The 18,285-nt window shown below is 47.2% G+C and overlaps 1 protein-coding gene and 1 long non-coding RNA gene across 4 annotated transcripts in view; one reads left to right on the top strand and one right to left on the bottom strand.

Annotated features, from left to right (window-relative positions):
* MFSD2A (MFSD2 lysolipid transporter A, lysophospholipid) overlaps nucleotides 1-18,285 on the top strand; it is a 99,371-nt gene that overhangs the window by 60,801 nt on the left and 20,285 nt on the right. The window contains exon 1 of one of the 3 annotated variants that reach the window (XM_056556621.1): nucleotides 16,299-16,527. The exons of the other annotated variants lie outside the window; for them this stretch is intronic. Within the exon in view, the coding sequence (XP_056412596.1) occupies nucleotides 16,456-16,527 (72 nt within the window). The 5' untranslated portion in view covers nucleotides 16,299-16,455. Of the gene's footprint in view, nucleotides 1-16,298; nucleotides 16,528-18,285 lie in introns of those variants that run through there. 3 annotated transcript variants of the gene reach the window in all.
* On the bottom strand, nucleotides 932-16,302 carry LOC130355858 (uncharacterized). Its single transcript, XR_008888685.1, has 3 exons — nucleotides 16,171-16,302; nucleotides 4,491-5,274; nucleotides 932-1,345 (listed from the first exon to the last, which is right to left on the bottom strand). It is a non-coding gene; the product is annotated as an uncharacterized LOC130355858 (long non-coding RNA).

The raw sequence follows: 18,285 nt of genomic DNA, 5'->3' as shown, positions 1-18,285 counted from the left end.
TGGACTCCCAATACCCATGCCTGGGTACAGGTTTCCCGTTCCCTACCATCACTTTAAAGTCCACATCGTCAGGTTCACCTAATACTTCCGGCCCTCAGTATCTATAAAAAACATCTTTAGGAATAGTGGATCCCTAGGAACCTGTGTCAATGAGGGCTTCTAACTGTACCTCCTCCAGAATAACCTTCACCTAGGGGCATTGGGCAACATAAATGGAGAGTCCTGACTGGGAACACGCAGATTGGGAACTAGCAGGATGGGCAGTAGGTACAGGTTCTCTAGGGGGAGGTGCTCACCGGCTAGGCGGACTGGTCCACCTAGCAAGTTCTTTGACGGCCTTAGTTAACTAGTCAATGTCCTGCCTCACACCTTGTAATTCTGAGGCCGCAGGGATTGTTGGGGCAGGTGGTAATGGTATAGGAGCAGGTGGTGATGTTGGCACTGGCCTAGCAGATGCTCCTAACGTTTCAGAGGGAGAGGTGCTAACTTCTTCTGCCTCAGACCCTGACTCAATCACTTGTACCCCTAGTCTCTTAAAGGCATTAAAAGACAGGTTAGGGTTTTGCACCGCGAGCATTCTAAGTTGGGCTTTGTCCCATTTACTTTGTGCCCCGTCTATAAATCTGTCCATGAGCACCTTGTTACCCTGCTCGGGCGTGAGGCCATCTAACTTCTGTACAGTTTCTAATGCATTTTGCAATGCTACAGCATGGTATACTTGGTATAGTCCCTCAAAAATCTGCTCCACTGTGGCCTTGTCGGCAGCTGGCCAGGTGCGGGCCTCTTCCAATGCAGATCCCTGTAGCTGTCCCGTGAGTAACTGCAACTGCTGATTAGGGGGAAGAGAATAGGTGTGGCTACAGGAGCTCCCAAGTTGAAATGTTGAGCTGGAGGTGAAGAAGGTAAAATTCTCCTTGTAAGCTGTGGCGACCCCTCTGGCGGGGTTGCAGGAGCACGACCATCCTGCTGGTTAGGTGGTGGTGATGATGCTGTAGGTGCTGACATCTTGGAAAATTGATTGGGTACGCTGGCCCTTTAAGAAAATTTGAGTGCGCTGATTTGGAGCTTGAGTGCGCTGTCCTGAAGCTTGAGTGTGCTGTCTTGAAGATTGAGTTTGTCGTCTTGAAGATTGAGTGCTTCGTCGCTGTTGGGCAATTAGGGTATGCTGGCCCTTTAAGATGGACCACGGCGTGCTGCAGCGGCTTGTGCGGTCTGACGCTAGAGTCTGCGGTATCAGCTGCGTGGATTCTTCTTCTGGCTTTTGCAGAGTCTTTGCAGCAGAGGTGTACTATATCGATGCGGGCACAGCTGCCGGAGCTTTTGAATTTTCGCTGCGCCAGGAGGACTTCAGTGTTACGCCTAGCGCTCCGGGTCCCCGCTCCTCCCCGGAGCGCTCACGGCGTCTCTTTCCCTGCAGCTCCCCGGTCAGTCCCGCTGACCGGGAGCGCTGCTCTGTCATGGCCGTTGGGGATGCGATTCGCACAGCGGGACGCGCCCGCTCGCGAATCGTATCCCAGGTCACTTACCCGTTCCCGTCCCCTGCTGTCATGTGCTGGCGCGCGCGGCTCCGCTCTCTAGGGCGCGCGCGCGCCAGCTCCCTGAGACTTAAAGGGCCAGTGCACCAATGATTGGTGCCTGGCCCAATTAGCTTAATTTGTTCCCACCTGTTCCCTGGCTATATCTAGTCTCCTCCCTTGCACTCCCTTGCCGGATCTTGTTGCCTTAGTGCCAGTGAAAGCGTTCTTTGTGTGTTTATATCCTGTGTACCAGTACCTTTGCTATCTCCCTTGACTACGAACCTTGCCGCCTGCCCCCGACCTTCTGCTACGTCCGACCTTGCTACTGCCTACTCCCTTGTACCTCGCCTATCTTCTGTATCTTCAGCAGCCAGAGAGGTGAGCCGTTGCTAGTGGATACGACCTGGTCACTACCGCCGCAGCAAGACCATCCCGCTTTGCGGCGGGCTCTGGTGAAAACCTGTAGTGTCTTAGAACCGGTCCACTAGCACGGTCCTCGCTATCCCTCTCTGGCACAGAGGATCCACCTCCCGCCAGCCGGCATCGTGACAGTAGATCCGGCCATGGATCCCGCTGAGGTTCCCCTGCCAGTTGCCTCTGATATCACCACGGTGGTCGCCCAGCAAGCCCGACAGATCGCCCATCTAACCCACCAGATGTCAGAAATGTCCACCATTGTGCACCAACTTCAGTCGCAACTTCATCAGCAATCATCTCCTCCGCCAGCTCCTGCACCCCTTCCGCAGCGAGTGGCCACTCCTAGCCTCCGCCTGTCTTTGCCGGACAAATTTAATGGGGACTCTAAGTTTTGCCGTGGCTTCCTTTCGCAATGTTCTCTGCACTTGGAGATGATGTCGGACCTGTTTCCTACTGAAAGGTCTAAGGTGGCTTTCGTAGTCAGCCTTCTGTCTGGAAAAGCCCTGTCATGGGCCACACCGCTCTGGGACCGCAATGACCCCGTCACTGCCTCTGTTCACTCCTTCTTCTCGGAAATTCGAAGTGTCTTTGAGGAACCTGCCCGAGCCTCTTCTGCTGAGACTGCCCTGCTGAACCTGGTCCAGGGTAATTCCTCCGTTGGCGAGTATGCCGTACAATTCCGTACTCTTGCTTCTGAACTTTCCTGGAATAATGAGGCTCTCTGCGCGACCTTTAAAAAAGGCCTATCCAGCAACATTAAAGATGTTCTGGCCGCACGAGAGACTCCTGCTAACCTGCATGAACTCATTCATCTAGCCACTCGCATTGACATGCGTTTTTCTGAGAGGCATCAAGAGCTCCGCCAGGAAAAAGACTTAGATCTCTGGCCACCTCTCCCACAGTCTCCACTGCAATCTGCGCCTAGGCCTCCCGCCGAGGAGGCCATGCAAGTGGATCGGTCTCGCCTGACCCTGGAAGAGAGGAATCGCCGTAAGGAAGAGAATCTTTGTTTGTACTGTGCCAGTACTGAACATTTTCTGGTGGATTGCCCAATCCGTCCTCCACGTCTGGGAAACGCACGCTCACACTCAGCTCTCGTGGGTGTGGCGTCTCTTGATGCCAAGTCGGCTTCTCCACGTCTCACGGTACCTGTTCGGATTTCCACTTCAGCCAGCTCTCCCCTCTCAGCCGTGGCCTGCCTGGACTCTGGAGCTTCTGGGAATTTTATTCGGGACTCCTTTGTGAATAAATTCCGTATTCCGGTGACCCGTCTTGTCAAGCCACTCCACATTTCCGCGGTCAACGGAGCCAGGTTGGACTGTACCATACGTTTCCGCACGGAGCCCCTTCTTATGAGCATCGGATCTCACCACGAGAGGATTGAACTTTTGGTCCTCCCCAATTGCACCTCGGAAATTCTCCTTGGACTTCCCTGGCTTCAACTTCATTCCCCAACCCTGGATTGGTCCACTGGGGAGATCAAGAGTTGGGGGTCCTCTTGTTCCAAGTACTGTCTAAAACCGGTTCCCAGTAACCCTTGCCGTAACTCTGTGGTTCCTCCTGTATCTGGTCCCCCTAAGGTCATTAAGGACTCTGCCTGCCACAGGAAATGCCCCTCCCCCCCTCCCAGTTCCATCAGGCAAGCTTCTGTGTCCCCTCATGGCCCTCGTCCTGGTGTCACACTGCCCCGTGCCAGGTCCCGCCCTCTGCCCTCTCTCCCCATTCCTACTCCTGCGGTTCTGCCTGCCGTTGAGGAATCCCTCCATCCTTTCCCGGTGTCCTCATCCCAGGGGAGGCAGTTACCCGATAAAGAGAAGGGGAGACCTAAGGGGGGGGGTACTGTTACGCCTAGCGCTCCGGGTCCCCGCTCCTCCCCGGAGCGCTCACGGCGTCTCTTTCCCTGCAGCTCCCCGGTCAGTCCCGCTGACCGGGAGCGCTGCTCTGTCATGGCCATTGGGGATGCGATTCGCACAGCGGGACGCGCCCGCTCGCGAATCGTATCCCAGGTCACTTACCCGTTCCCGTCCCCTGCTGTCATGTGCTGGCGCGCGCGGCTCCGCTCTCTAGGGCGCGCGCGCGCCAGCTCCCTGAGACTTAAAGGGCCAGTGCACCAATGATTGGTGCCTGGCCCAATTAGCTTAATTTGTTCCCACCTGTTCCCTGGCTATATCTAGTCTCCTCCCTTGCACTCCCTTGCCGGATCTTGTTGCCTTAGTGCCAGTGAAAGCGTTCTTTGTGTGTTTATATCCTGTGTACCAGTACCTTTGCTATCTCCCTTGACTACGAACCTTGCCGCCTGCCCCCGACCTTCTGCTACGTCCGACCTTGCTACTGCCTACTCCCTTGTACCTCGCCTATCTTCTGTATCTTCAGCAGCCAGAGAGGTGAGCCGTTGCTAGTGGATACGACCTGGTCACTACCGCCGCAGCAAGACCATCCCGCTTTGCGGCGGGCTCTGGTGAAAACCTGTAGTGTCTTAGAACCGGTCCACTAGCACGGTCCTCGCTATCCCTCTCTGGCACAGAGGATCCACCTCCCGCCAGCCGGCATCGTGACATTCAGGTTTAGTTCTGGCAAGAAATCCTTCCCCTCAGCAACACAGGGAGAACTTTTCGTTCCTTCCGGCCGGCACCCAGAGGCGTGACTGTGGAGGATCAACTGGGAGTAGTCGCAGTTTTTCGCGCGGGGGAAGGCACTGACTTTAACCCCTTCAGGTACAACAGCAACTGCACAGAATTCTTCAACTCCTCCCGTCCTTTTTCCTGCGCCCCGGCTAAGCACAATCCCAGCAATACAGACCCGTACACTTCTGGGTGCAATTTTAATCGCAGCGTGCGACAATTCTGTACAGTTCATAAAACACAGTTCTGCATAGGGGGAGGACCACGGCACTTGCAATAATGGTGTTTAAATAGCTGTAGGCACACACCCGTATCCTGTTCGTAAGACGCCAAAAGAGCTGTGGTGAACCAGGAGAGTAACGGTGACTGGGGTGTTGCAGTGGTAATGTAGGGTCTGGTGGTATTAACCTTTAAATATCGTCTGAAACTGAAGAAACTTTACTTGCGGAATTTATGAAACACTCTTTAACATAACAGTCTTTTCAAGAGTGAATCTGGATACAGGTTCCTCACAGGTTTGCTGGGACTTGGAAGCAATGAGCTTTTATGCAGGCCACTGTGCTACTAATTTAGAAGATTTGAGCTGATAGTAGTCACACAGGATTTGATAGATTGAGCTTTGTAACTCACGGGTTTAGTGGCTGCAGGTTTTCAGGCTTTGGCCTAGATGAATTGAATTGATGCTGATGAGATGCTTGTGCTTGCTTGATAGTCTGGAACTAAGAGAGAGAATATAGTGGCTACAGTGAACTCTGGGTACATCACATGACCTCTAAGGTCCTTGTACATTTTATACATTACTATCGTACATCATGTGACCACTAAGGTCCTGTACATATATCTTCTGTACATTAAATAAATATAAACACATTTTACATGAGGCGACCAAGGGTAAACCCTGTAGGAGAGCCCTATATGAATGGAGGGACTCTAGCTGAGGGGACTTTAGACAAGGGATAGGACAAAGTCCTGTACCGGGATACCACAGCATCTTTTATTTTACCATAAGAGGTATGGTGAAGCAAATAGAATATTTTTTTCGGGTGAGAAGTTGAAAAAAAAATTGCAATTTAGCAACTTTTGGGGGTTTTGTTTTTACGTAATACACTTTAGGGTAAAACTGACATGTGATCTTTATTCTGTTGGTCAATTTGATTTAACCCCTTAAGGACCAAGGACGTACCGGTACGTCCTTGGTCCTGCTCTTCTGATGTAACGCGGGGTTACACAGTAACCCCGCGTCATATCATGGCGGGCCCGGCGTCATAGTGAAGCCGGGACCCGCCTCTAATAGCGCGCAGCGCCGATCGCGGCGCCGCGCGCTATTAACCCTTTAGCCGCGCGCTCAGAGCTGAGCCGCGCGGCTAAAAGTGAAAGTGAAAGTTCCCGACTAGCTCAGTCGGGCTGTTCGGGATAGCCGCGGCTAATCGCGGCATCCCGAACAGCTGACAGGACAGCGGGAGGGCCCCTTCCTGCCTCCTCGCTGTCCGATCGCCGAATGACTGCTCAGTGCCTGAGATCCAGGCATGAGCAGTCATGCGGCAGAATCGTTGATCACTGGTTTCTTATGAGAAACCAGTGATCAGCATAGAAGATCAGTGTGTGCAGTGTTATAGGTCCCTATGGGACCTATAACACTGCAAAAAAAAAAGTGAAAAAAAAAGTGAATAAAGATCATTTAACTCCTCCCCTATTAAAAGTTTGAATCACCCCCCTTTTCTAATAAAAAAAAAACACAGTGTAAATAAAAATAAAAATAAACATATGTGGTATCACCGCGTGCGGAAATGTCCGAATTATAAAAATATATCATTAATTAAACCGCTCGGTCAATGGCGTGCGCGCAAAAAAATTCCAAAGTCCAAAATAGTGCATTTTTGGTCACTTTTTATATCATTTAATATGATAATAAGTCCTATCAATGCAAAAATGGTACCGTTAAAAACTTCAGATCACGGCGCAAAAAATGAGCCCTCATACCGCTCCATACACGGAAAAATAAAAAAGTTATAGGGGTCAGAAGATGACAATTTTAAACGTATTAATTTTCCTGCATGTAGTTATGATTTTTTCCAGAAGTCCAACAAAATCAAACCTATATAAGTAGGGTATCATTTTAATCGTATGGACCTACAGAATACATATCAGGTGTCATTTTTACCGAAAAATGTACTACGTAGAAACGGAAGCCCCCAAAAGTTACAAAACAGCGGGTTTTTTTCAATTTTGTCGCACAATGATTTTTTTTCCCGCTTCACCATAGATTTTTGGGCAAAATGACTGACGTCATTACAAAGTAGAATTGGTGGCGCAAAAAATAAGCCATCATATGGATTTTTAGGTGTAAATTTGAAAGAGTTATGATTTTTTAAAGGCAAGGAGCAAAAAACGAAAATGCAAAAACGGAAAAACCTCTGGTCCTTAAGGGGTTAAAACAATACCTATGTTTATATAGTTTTTCTATTATTGTATTACTTTTTTGAGCCCTATAACTTTTTTATTTTTCTTATACCACAGTATTAGGGATCATTTTTTGCGCCGTGATCTGTAGTTTTTTATTGCTTTTCATTCATTTTTTTCTGACATATGACCAAAAATCTGAAATTCTGGTGTTTGGTATTTTTTTACATTTACGCCATTCACCGTGCAGGATAATAAACAGTATATTTTGATAATTCGGACATTTATGCACACAGTGATACCAAATATGTAATTTATTAAATGTTTTTCTTTTTTTTTCATGGGAAAAGGGGGTGATTTATATTTTTATTGGGGGGAGGGGGGTCCTTCAGTCACATTCTCTTCTGTCCTGCACTGCTGGCCTCCGCTCCCACATGTACTGGTCACATGGTTGTGACATCATCACAGGTCCTTCACCTCCTGCTTGTTACAAATACAGAGCAGGTTCTGGTCGGGCAGTCACTGCTGTTGTGTTGTTCGGAGAGTTCTGCTCCACAGTTACTACCCAACCAGGACCTTCCCTGTATCTGCAAAATGTAGTATATGTGGGGGAAGAAATTAGCGGTGCAGGATAGAGGAGAATGTTGAGGAAGTACCTGTGATGATGATGATGATCAAGTGACCGAAGAGGATGAAGCAGATCTAGAATTACATGTTCCCTTATAGCAGTGCTTCCCAACTTTTTTTTGCCCGAGTACCCCTTGGCAGCCTATTTCACAAAATTGTGCCTCCCCCAATATTAGAGGCATGTTTGTAATTATTATGTTTCTATAGTTGCTGATTTTTCAAATGTATATGCTTTTCTTTATTCCATATCCTCTCCGCAGGTCCTCTGCTCCTCTCCCTATCTCCTCCTTATACTCTCTCCTCCCCGAGACCCCTGCTAACTGAACCCACTTTTATTTAAAATGTTTGTTAATAAACAGTCACACAATGGGGCTTTAAAAGTAATAAAATAATAAGGAAAACAGACATTGCATAAATATGTGTGTGTATATATATATATATATATATATATATACCGTATTTTCCAGCATATAAGACGACTGGGCGTATAAGACGACCCCCAACTTTTACAGTTAAAATATAGAGTTTGGGATATACTCGCCGTATAAGACTACCCCTCTACGGCAATGTACAGTACCTTACCATTGTTCCCCCACACTAGGTAGGCAGCATAGTCCCCTCACACTAGGGAGGCAGCATAGTTTCCCCTACATTAGGTTGTCAGCATAATTCCCCCCACATTAGGTTGTCAGCATAGTTCCCCCCACATTAGGTTGTCAGCATAGTTCCCCCTCATTAGGTTGTCAGCATAGTTCCCCCACATTAGGTTGTCAGCATAGTTCCCCCACATTAGGTTGGCAGTATTGTTCCCCCCACATTAGGTTGTCAGAATAGTTCCCCCTAAAGTAGGTTGTCAGCATAGTTCCCCCACATTAGGTTGTCAGCATAGTTCCCCCACATTAGGTTGGCAGTATAGTTCCCCCACATTAGGTTGGCAGTATAATTCCCCCACATTAGGTTGTAGTTCCCCCCCATTAGGTTGTCAGCATAGTTCCCCCAGATTAGGTTGTCAGCGTAGTACCCCCACATTAGGTTGGCAGTATAGTTCCCCCACATTATGTTGGCAGTATAGTTCCCCCACATTAGGTTGGCAGTATAGTTCCCCCACATTAGGTTGTAGTTCCCCCACATTAGGTTTGCAGTATAGTTCTCCCACATTAGGTTGTAGTTCCCCCACATTAGGTAGGCAGTGCCCCCCCCCCCCCTCCACAGACATACAGCCTTCCGCCATACACAGTGTATGGCTGGAGGCTGTATGCCTGTGTACTGCCTCACCTCAGTGCTCTGACCACTGCTTCTCTGGTCCGGGGGCACGATCTACCTTTAGGCCATAGCAGTAGGTCCCAGGACCGGAGGAGCGGTGGTCAGAGCACCGAAAATGATGTGCCGCTGGTAACTTACCATGTACACGCGTCCTCAATACTCTGCTCTGCTCTGCTCTGTCGTTTCTATGGGTGCACGCACGGGACATCCCTGTTAACGCGGGGCCACAGAAAGGTAACCGGGACATCCTTGTGTCCTGAAAAGATCTTTCGGGACGCAGGGATGTCCCGAATGTGACGGGGGTAATTAATCTTGGCGGGGACTCCCAAGGTATGGATAATCCACTGGGCGTCCCGGCCGACTGCAGCACCCAGCGTATAAGACTTTTGAGAACATTTTAACGGGTTTAAAAGTCGTCTATATGGTATATATATATATATATATATATATATATATATATATATATAAATAAAGGACTGTAGGCTGGTAGGAAGAAGGTCAATGAGGAGAGAAGGTGGAAGTAGCAAACGGGTGATAAACAGAGTGGCACGAAACTGGGAGCAACAGTCAGAAAGGTCAGTGGGTATGGTGGTTCTCAGGTGGGTTGTCAGCTGCTTATTGCATGGTGAGTGCTACAGCCAGGGCATGCCAGCTGCACGGCATGAGAACATTTACAGGAGAAGTAACAGAATGTGAAGCAAGTGTACAAAAAAAGGCTCTGACGTGACCTTAGCAAAAATCTACACACCCCAGAACTGCTGAAGGAAACCAGAGTGACATAGAGGGCTAGCATAGATTTGTAAGAGGGCAGGAGTATGAAGCATGTACCATGTATAAGGGTAGGGGGTGGGCAAACCCAAAACAGCTTGGTGCCAGGAACAAATGTCTATGTGCACCTACTACCTGCTCAGTACGATGCCCTGGTACATGCCAAGAAACCTTATAATGTATGAAAAATGATCAATTTAGTTGTTGTGCACCAGCACTTAACAGTGATATATACTGCCACCCTATAAGCACCACTCATCACTAAAAAATGGCACAGTATACCCAACCAACATGGATAGAGAACCCATAGAGATACATGGAGGGGGCATTTTAGCCACGGCTTCGTGCAGGGGTCGGAACGGCCGCTTCTGGCGGACTTCAAGAGATTGCAGGGGCCCCAGCAGTCGGACCTCCTGCTATCTATAACTGTCAGGTTAGGGATAACTATCCTAACTGAGCAGGGTGCAGATGTTAATACACAGACAGTATGGTGCAGAGTGGAGAGGATGCAGTGTAACCCCTTGAAAGCCCTGTTGCCTTGCTGGGACTTGTGGTGCTTTCACACAATAGATTGATACTGACTTGATAAAGAATTGAAGATTGATCCAGGTAGCTGGGGTTCTGTCAAGGTCCTGTAGCTTTCTCCGCCAGAGCATGAACTTCCACCGTGCGGGTGATCCTTGACTGGATAAGACTTTGTGGTGTCCCAGTATGGGATGGTGTGGCCCCGTATTTTCCTTTTGCTCTGTCAGGCAGAGTCCCTGCATGTCCCCAGGGTCCCCCTTATAGTATCACCATAATGTATACATGTTTGTATTATAAAAGTGTACTGTTTCTTTAATGTTTGTACCACATGGATGTTACCCAGGAGGCACTAGTGACCAGGTGACCCCCTTAGTGACCTATCAGCTCCTTGCACAGCCCCCCTATATAACAAGGGGAGGGACTGCATCTCTCTCTTTTCCTGCTGAGGTCCAGTGTAGTTAAGTTGTTCCAATGTCCAGAGAATTTGAGGCCTCAAGCCTCAAGTCCCGCAGCCACAAGTCGGTCATCAGTAAGTCAAGTCATCTTATTGTCAGTCACCATCTTATTGTCAAGTCAAGTCCATCTGTAGTCACCGTGGCCTGCACTAAAGTCAATCTAAATACTGCAAGTCCCAGCAAGCCTGCAAGGTCCCCCTGTGTCATTGGTCATCTCCCTGGGATATTTGGCTGTACTGCAAAGACTATATCACCTGTCTTGCTTCAGTAAAGCTGCCGTTATCTTTAATGTCTTCGTTGCCCCTGCCTAACTCAGGATCAGCAGTATTACCTTCGGGTGGTTAAGGCTAAACCACGCCCTGGCATCACGACAAGAAGGGGTTAATACCATCTGCCCCTTGGGCCATAACATGCATAACATCTGCCCTGCATCTACCCTGCACCTCACACCCCGACTCCACAACTTGATAAGATGGATTTGATCTGGGCCTTCCCTTAGAGCTTCTCCACACACCTCACACCCTTACCACACTTGTGTTTTTCTCTCAACAGTGACTAGCACTGAACTGTACTGGGGCAACTCCTCCTCCACTACACTATATGGTCAAGAATTTAGGGGTTCCCATTGGCATACAGGGTCACATGGGCCTGCACTGCTCCTCAGTCTTAACCCCTTAAGGACTCAGGGTTTTTCCGTTTTTGCACTTTCGTTTTTTCCTCCTTACCTTTTAAAAATCATAACCCTTTCAATTTTCCACCTAAAAATCCATATTATGGCTTATTTTTTGCGTCGCCAATTCTACTTTGCAGTGACATTAGTCATTTTACCCAAAAATGCACAGCGAAACGGAAAAAAAAATCATTGTGCGACAAAATCGGAAAAAAAACGCCATTTTGTAACTTTTGGGGGCTTTCGTTTCTACGCAGTGCATATTTCGGTAAAAATTACACCTTATCATTATTCTGTAGGTCCATACGGTTAAAATGATACCCTACTTATATAGGTTTGATTTTGTCGCACTTCTGGAAAAAATCATAACTACATGCAGGAAAATTTATACGTTTAAAAATGTCATCTTCTGACCCCTATAACTTTTTTATTTTTCCACGTATGGGGTGGTATGAGGACTCATTTTTTGCGCCGTGATCTGAAGTTTTTATCGGTACGATTTTTGTTTTGATCGGACTTTTTGATCACTTTTTATTCATTTTTTTAATGATATAAAAAGTGACCAAAATACGCTTTTTTGGACTTTGGAATTTTTTAGCGCGTACGCCATTGACCGTACGGCTTAATTAGTGATATATTTTTATAGTTCGGACATTTACGCACGCGGCGATACCACATATGTTTATTTATTTTTTTTTTTACACTGTTTTATTTTTTTTATGGGAAAAGGGGGGTGATTCAAACTTTTATTAGGGAAGGGGTTAAATGACCTTTATTAACACTTTTTTTTTACATTTTTTTTGCAGTGTTATAGGTCCCATAGGGACCTATAACACTGCACACACTGATCTCTAATGCTGATCACTGGCGTGCATTAACACGCCTGTGATCAGCATTATCGGCGCTTGACTGCTCCTGCCTGGATCTCAGGCACGGAGCAGTCATTCGTCGATCGGACACCGGGGAGGCAGGTAAGAGCCCTCCCGGTGTCCGATCAGCTGTTCGGGACGCCGTGATTTCACCGCGGCGGTCCCGAACAGCCCGACTGAGCAGCCGGGTCACTTTCACTTTAGAAGCGGCGGTCAGCTTTGACCGCCGCTTCTAAAGGGTTAATACCGCACATCGCCGCGATCGGCGATGTGTGGTATTAGCCGCAGGTCCCGGCCGTTGATTAGCGCCGGGACCGACGCGATATGATGCGGGATCGCGGCGCGATCCCGCTTCATATCGCGGGAGCCGGCACAGGACGTAAATATACGTCCTGCGTCGTTAAGGGGTTAAAGGTACAAAACATATATAAACAACACATAACATAATACTTAAGGACCCCTTAAGGACGCAGCCAATTTTCAGTGTAGGACCCGGCCATTTTTTGCACATTCTGACCACTTGTCACTTTAAGCATTAATAACTTTGGGATGCTTTTACCTTTCATTCTGATTCTGAGAATGTTTTTTCGTGACATATTCTACTTTATGTTAGTTGTAAAATGTTGTCGATACTTGCATCATTTCTTGGTGAAAAATTCCAAAATTTGATGAAAATTTTTTTTTATTTTGAAACTCTCTGCTTATAAGGAAAATGGACATCGCAAATATATGATATATGATTCACATATACAATATGTCTACTTTATGTTTGCATCATAAAGTTGACATGTTTTTACTTTTGGAGGACATCAGAGGGCTTCAAAGTGTGGCAGCAATTTTCAAATTTTTCCCAAAATTTTCAAAATCGAAATTTTTCAGGGACCAGTTCAGATTTGAAGTGGATTTGAAGGGCCTTCATATTAGAAATACCCCATGAATGACCCCATTATAAAAACTGCACCCCTCAAAGTATTCAAAGTGACATTCAAAAGGTTTGTTAACCCTTTAGGTGTTTCACAGGAATAGCAGCAAAGTGAAGGAGAAAATTCAAAATCTCCATTTTTTACACTACCATGTTCTTGTAGACCCAGATTTTGAATTTTTACAAGGGGTAAAAGGAGAAAAATCCCCCCAAAATGTGAACTCAATTTCTCTCAAGTAAAGAAATACCTCATATGTGAACGTAAAGTACTGTGTGGGTGCACTAGAGGGCTCAGAAGGGAAGGAGTGACAATGGGATTTTGGAGAGGGAGTTTTTCTGAAATGGTTTTTGGGGGGCAAGTCAAATTTAGGAAGCCTCTATGGTGCCAGAACAGAAAAAAAAAGAAAAAACACATGGCATACTAGTTTGGAAACTACACCCCTCAAGGAACATAACAAGTGGTACAGTGATCCTTAACACCCCTTAGGTTTTTGACGACTTTTCGTTAAAGTTGGATGTGCAAATTAATTAATTTTTTTTTCACTAAAATGCTGGTTAAGTCTAACCCACTCCGTTTTTCCCATGTGATTTTGGCCGACGGCCTGCTCCACTTTCCGACATCCGCCGTGATAATAATCCCCTTCCCCATGGTCCTTTTGAATACATCCAGTTGCGGCATTTCTACTCCTCGGTGGCTTGCTCGACCCACTTACACCGTGAGTTGACTCCTTTTGAACAGCTGAATTCGTCAGCAAAATTCAGCACAGAAATTTCGCTGTGTGAACATACCCTAAAAGTGCTTATTCCTTGATGGAAGCAGGGGCTGGGAATCTACCCCAAACCTTGTTCTCATGCATACCCCTCACAGGCTCAATAATATTCAAGGCTGGTGACTGGACGGCCATGGCAGCCATGAGTGAGGCTTTGTACAGGCCAAAACACATTGGTCCCTGGCTTTTTCTATCCTGATGTATACCCTTGTGCTTTTTATTTGTAGTCTGTAATGGTTTTTTAGTGGATAACAATAAAGGATTGGAATTTTTTAGAGAACACTGGAGTGCTGGTCCATGGGGGAGATTTATCAAAACCTGTCCAGAGGAAAAGTTGCCCAGTTGCCCATAGCAACCAATGAGCTCGCTTCTTTCATTTTTAACAAGGCCTCTGCAAAATGAAAGAAGCCATCTGATTGGTTGCTATGGGCAACTGGGCAACTTTTCCTTTGCACAGGTTTTGATAAATCTCCCCCCATGTGTACATATTTTTCAGTCAGTCTAGTAGGCTTCATCTAGTGATCTCCACACCTACACACAACCACAAGTGGGAGAAACATTGAAACTGGACTCATAAGACATGTTTTCAATGATTTGAGTTTTTAGCACCATTGACGTTTTGTTTTTCGGTAATATTATCTTTGTGTAGTGCACACATGACACTGTTTTCATTGACACTATTCTTTGTAAACTTGTCATCAACTCTGTAATGGGAGGGGGTGCATAGTTCAGTGTTTTGGGCTTTAATTTGACAAGCTTTGACTTTCGACCATGGCTACTTCTATCAGAGGATGTTTTGCCAGTCTCTGTATACTGAGATGCGATCAAGGAAACAGCAAACCTTGACAAGCCCGTCGTCTCAGGTCACAGACAAGCTTTACCAGGCACTCACCAACAACCATTACCCTATGGAAGGTCTGACATATGAGAACGAAGGGGGTGTTCCTAGTGATACCAGATGTGTCATGACGAGTTCAACCCATGTAAGGTTTCTTTCACATTGCCGGCGGGCTCTGCTATGTGGAGCTCCATCTGCAATTCTATCAATTTTAATGGATGCACTATTTTTTTTTCTACCGACAGACCCCATTCAAGTCAATGGGATCCGTTAGGACCCGATGGTGACCCGATGGAATCCGATCGGACCCTTAACATGACGAAGCACAACGGCAAAGTGAACATAGCCTAAAAATAGGGGCATTCTAGCTGATTTGTTTGCGTACATGTGAAATCAGGGCTGGTTCCCCCTATAGGCAAAATAGGAAGCCGCCTAGAGCGCCGCTCTGCCCGCTGCAAGACATCCAGCCAGCATCCAAAGCACCAGCCGCTCATTCGAAGCACCCGCCCAGCCAGCATCACTGGCACATCATTCCCCCCCCAATAACATTATAGTCTGCATTCTTCAGCCTGCTGGAGGAGCGCAGTGCCACCTTGAGGACCAGACAGGCAGGTCAGGACCATCCAGCATCCTGACATCGAGCACCTCCATACATCTGCCCCTTGGGGAGGGGGTTTGTTACAGTGTGTTACCCCAATAGTAAGATTGGGAGTGTCAAAGGGCAGAGCCAAAGGGCAGGGTCAGGGCAGAGCCAAAGGGCAGGGTCAAGGGGCGGCAAAATTTGCTTTCGCCTAGGGTGGCAAAAATCCTTGCACCAGCCTTGTGTGAAATGGCCTCCTAGCAGTTTCCATCTAAAGAAGTGAAGCCCATAGGACCAGGGATGACATCAGGGGGCCTGGGCCATATGAAATATATAAAGGAGCAGCTGCCAGGTCCTTTTTATTGATAAGGGAGGGGGCCCAGATAATTCAACTGTATGATGGTCCTTCATAGGACACAATGGCCGAGATTTATCAAACTGTGTAGGGTAAGAGAAAAAATGTAGTGATTTTCCCACACCAACCAATCACAGCTCAGCTTTCACTTTACCAGAGCTCGGTAGCTGAGCTGTGATTGGTTGCTGGGGGAAAATGACTCCACTTTTTCTCTCACACAGTTTGATAAATCTGGGCCCATTAATCTACACACCTAAATTGAATATAGGGAACTGTTATATTTAGGGGGTCTAGTATGGGGTCTGGTATTATCAAAGAGCAGCGTTTTTCAACCAGGGTGCCTCCTGCTGTTGCAAAACTACAACACCCAGCATGCCCAGACAGCTGAAGGCTGTCTGGGCATTCTGTGTGTTGTAGTTTTCCAACAGCTGGAGGCACCCTGGTTGGGAAACACTGTCATAGAGGGCTATGAAAAGACCACGACTACAAGAGTAACAGTGTGAGGGGCCCTAGCAGGTTGTGGGGTCCACAGAGGGGCTGACCCGCTGTACAATATATTTAACCTCTTCATACCTATGTTTTCTTGTGAATCCATCCCTCTCCTCTATCGCTCACATCTCACCATGTACGGGGTGTGGCGGGCTCGTCTCGGGTGGGCGTGACCCCCGGCATGAAGCCATTCATTCATGTGGTAGAGTCAGTAAGCTGAACAGTGGGCGGCGGCGTGTGCTGTGCGGGGATCTATTGCTGCTGCCATATTACATCCTATACCGGGCTGTAGCAACCATCACACCGCACGCCCGCCCGGTCTGTCACCACCCGCACACATCATTGCCGGTGGTCGCCTGTCTTCTCGGGATGGAGAAGCAATCCGAGAACGCGTCATGTGCCGGCTTATTGGGGCAGGAGCAGTCCAAGTCCCTGGAAAAGGTACTTTCTGCTATATGTTTAATCTATGGTAGAGTGTATGGTGTGTAGTGGGGACACGTACGGATGTGGTGACCGCCTTGGCAGGGACTTGGTAGCCACGGTTACCCTCCTGCATATGCTCGCTCCCGGGTCCCCGCTTGTCATTGAGGCAGGTCAGCTGCCTCTTGTGTCAGGGACACCGTGTACCTTCCAGGAATACACCATTTTCCTACATGGCCCCTGAGGATGTGCCTGACGTGGATAGGAGCAGCACTGTGGGTGGGTGGAATGGCAAGGTTACAGTGGGTATATGAGAGGGCACAGCATTCCTCTACATGCCTCACTATTGTTCATTATTCCAGCATGGCAGAACAAGAATGCTGTGTTATCCCAATTGTATCAAGTCCCAGCCTGGCCCGGCTTCCAGTCACTATAGCAACCCTGCCCAGGGATTGGCCCAAGCACCCCCGATCTGGGGAAGGAGACTATTCTGGTGACCTTGCTGGGCCTAGGAGACTTATGTGTGTGTGATGGGTAACAACTGGCACCCTGCTTTATAGTGTTTCCCAAACTATGGGTCACCGCCTGTTGTAAAACTACAACTCCCATCATGCCCTGACAATTGGAGATCCAAAGGTTGGGGAACACTGACTTTTATATTAAAACATCCCAGTCTTTTTCATTTCCTAACCAGCTTTAGAAAAACGAAGGCTGGCATCTGATTGCCATTGACAACTGCTGCCCTAATATATATATATATATATATATATATATATATATACGGAAATACCATAGCCTCCATAGAGGAAGCAGTGATATGACTCACGGTAACCAGACGCCTACTTACTGCAGACTTTCCTTTTAGAATACCGTGTATTCTATTAAGCAATACAGAAGTGAGGACCCAGAATACAGAATTAATTTTTCTTTGCATCCATATGTATATCCACTTACTCCCACCCAATAGCCCAGCTGTACATATGCATCAAACACAAAGCTGAATATTATTTGGCTCTATCAGATTTTACAGGGAAAATATAGACAGCCATAGAACGCCATTCTCTTCGGATGAATTACCCACGTGTAAAATATAGAAGCTTTATTGATATGGTCGCCATAGTAAGGAACCTACTAATACCGACCTGATATTGGGCTAAGATCACATGAAGCCTAGTGAAATGTGGATGACATTGTGCGCACGAGGAATATTACACTTATATTTTCCTAGTTCTATATGATTCTGCCCATGGAGGTTACTAGAGTTCATAGCCATCCGTTCTGCAATATCCTATACCTTGTGATATAAAAATGGCTCCTAGCAGGATCTTTTGAGGCTTGTGCCACCGCATCTATAATTCAAAGTGTGAATTTTATTTTTATTTTCTAAGATTTTAGGGTAAATGAATCCTTCTTGGTCTGGGAATGTTAGAATCCATTCATCCCTATAGGAATGGGCTGTGCTGTGTGACTGCTGCTGGAATGTCAGGATTCTTCAATGTAGAGTCTATTTTCAATGCTACGAATTGGCACCCCACATGATAATATTTTCCTTTCATGTGCTGTGGTCACGTAATATGGAGTAATTCTATCTCTAGAGCAGCGCTTTCCAAATAGTGCGTCTCCAGCCGCGGCAAAACTATAACTCCCAGCATGCCCGGACAGCCTTCGGGGAATAGAACAAGGTGCTATAGCTGCATTGAGATGAATGCACTTTGTTATCCCTACAAACCGTACTATTGAAAAGGGTTGTCCAGGTAGAATTAGTACAGTGACCCCTCG

This window comes from Hyla sarda, chromosome 2, assembly GCF_029499605.1.
Source record: "Hyla sarda isolate aHylSar1 chromosome 2, aHylSar1.hap1, whole genome shotgun sequence".
NCBI classification, from domain to species: Eukaryota; Metazoa; Chordata; class Amphibia; order Anura; family Hylidae; genus Hyla; species Hyla sarda.
Note: the sequence above shows the minus strand (reverse complement) of the source record. Positions and strands in the feature narration are given on the sequence as shown.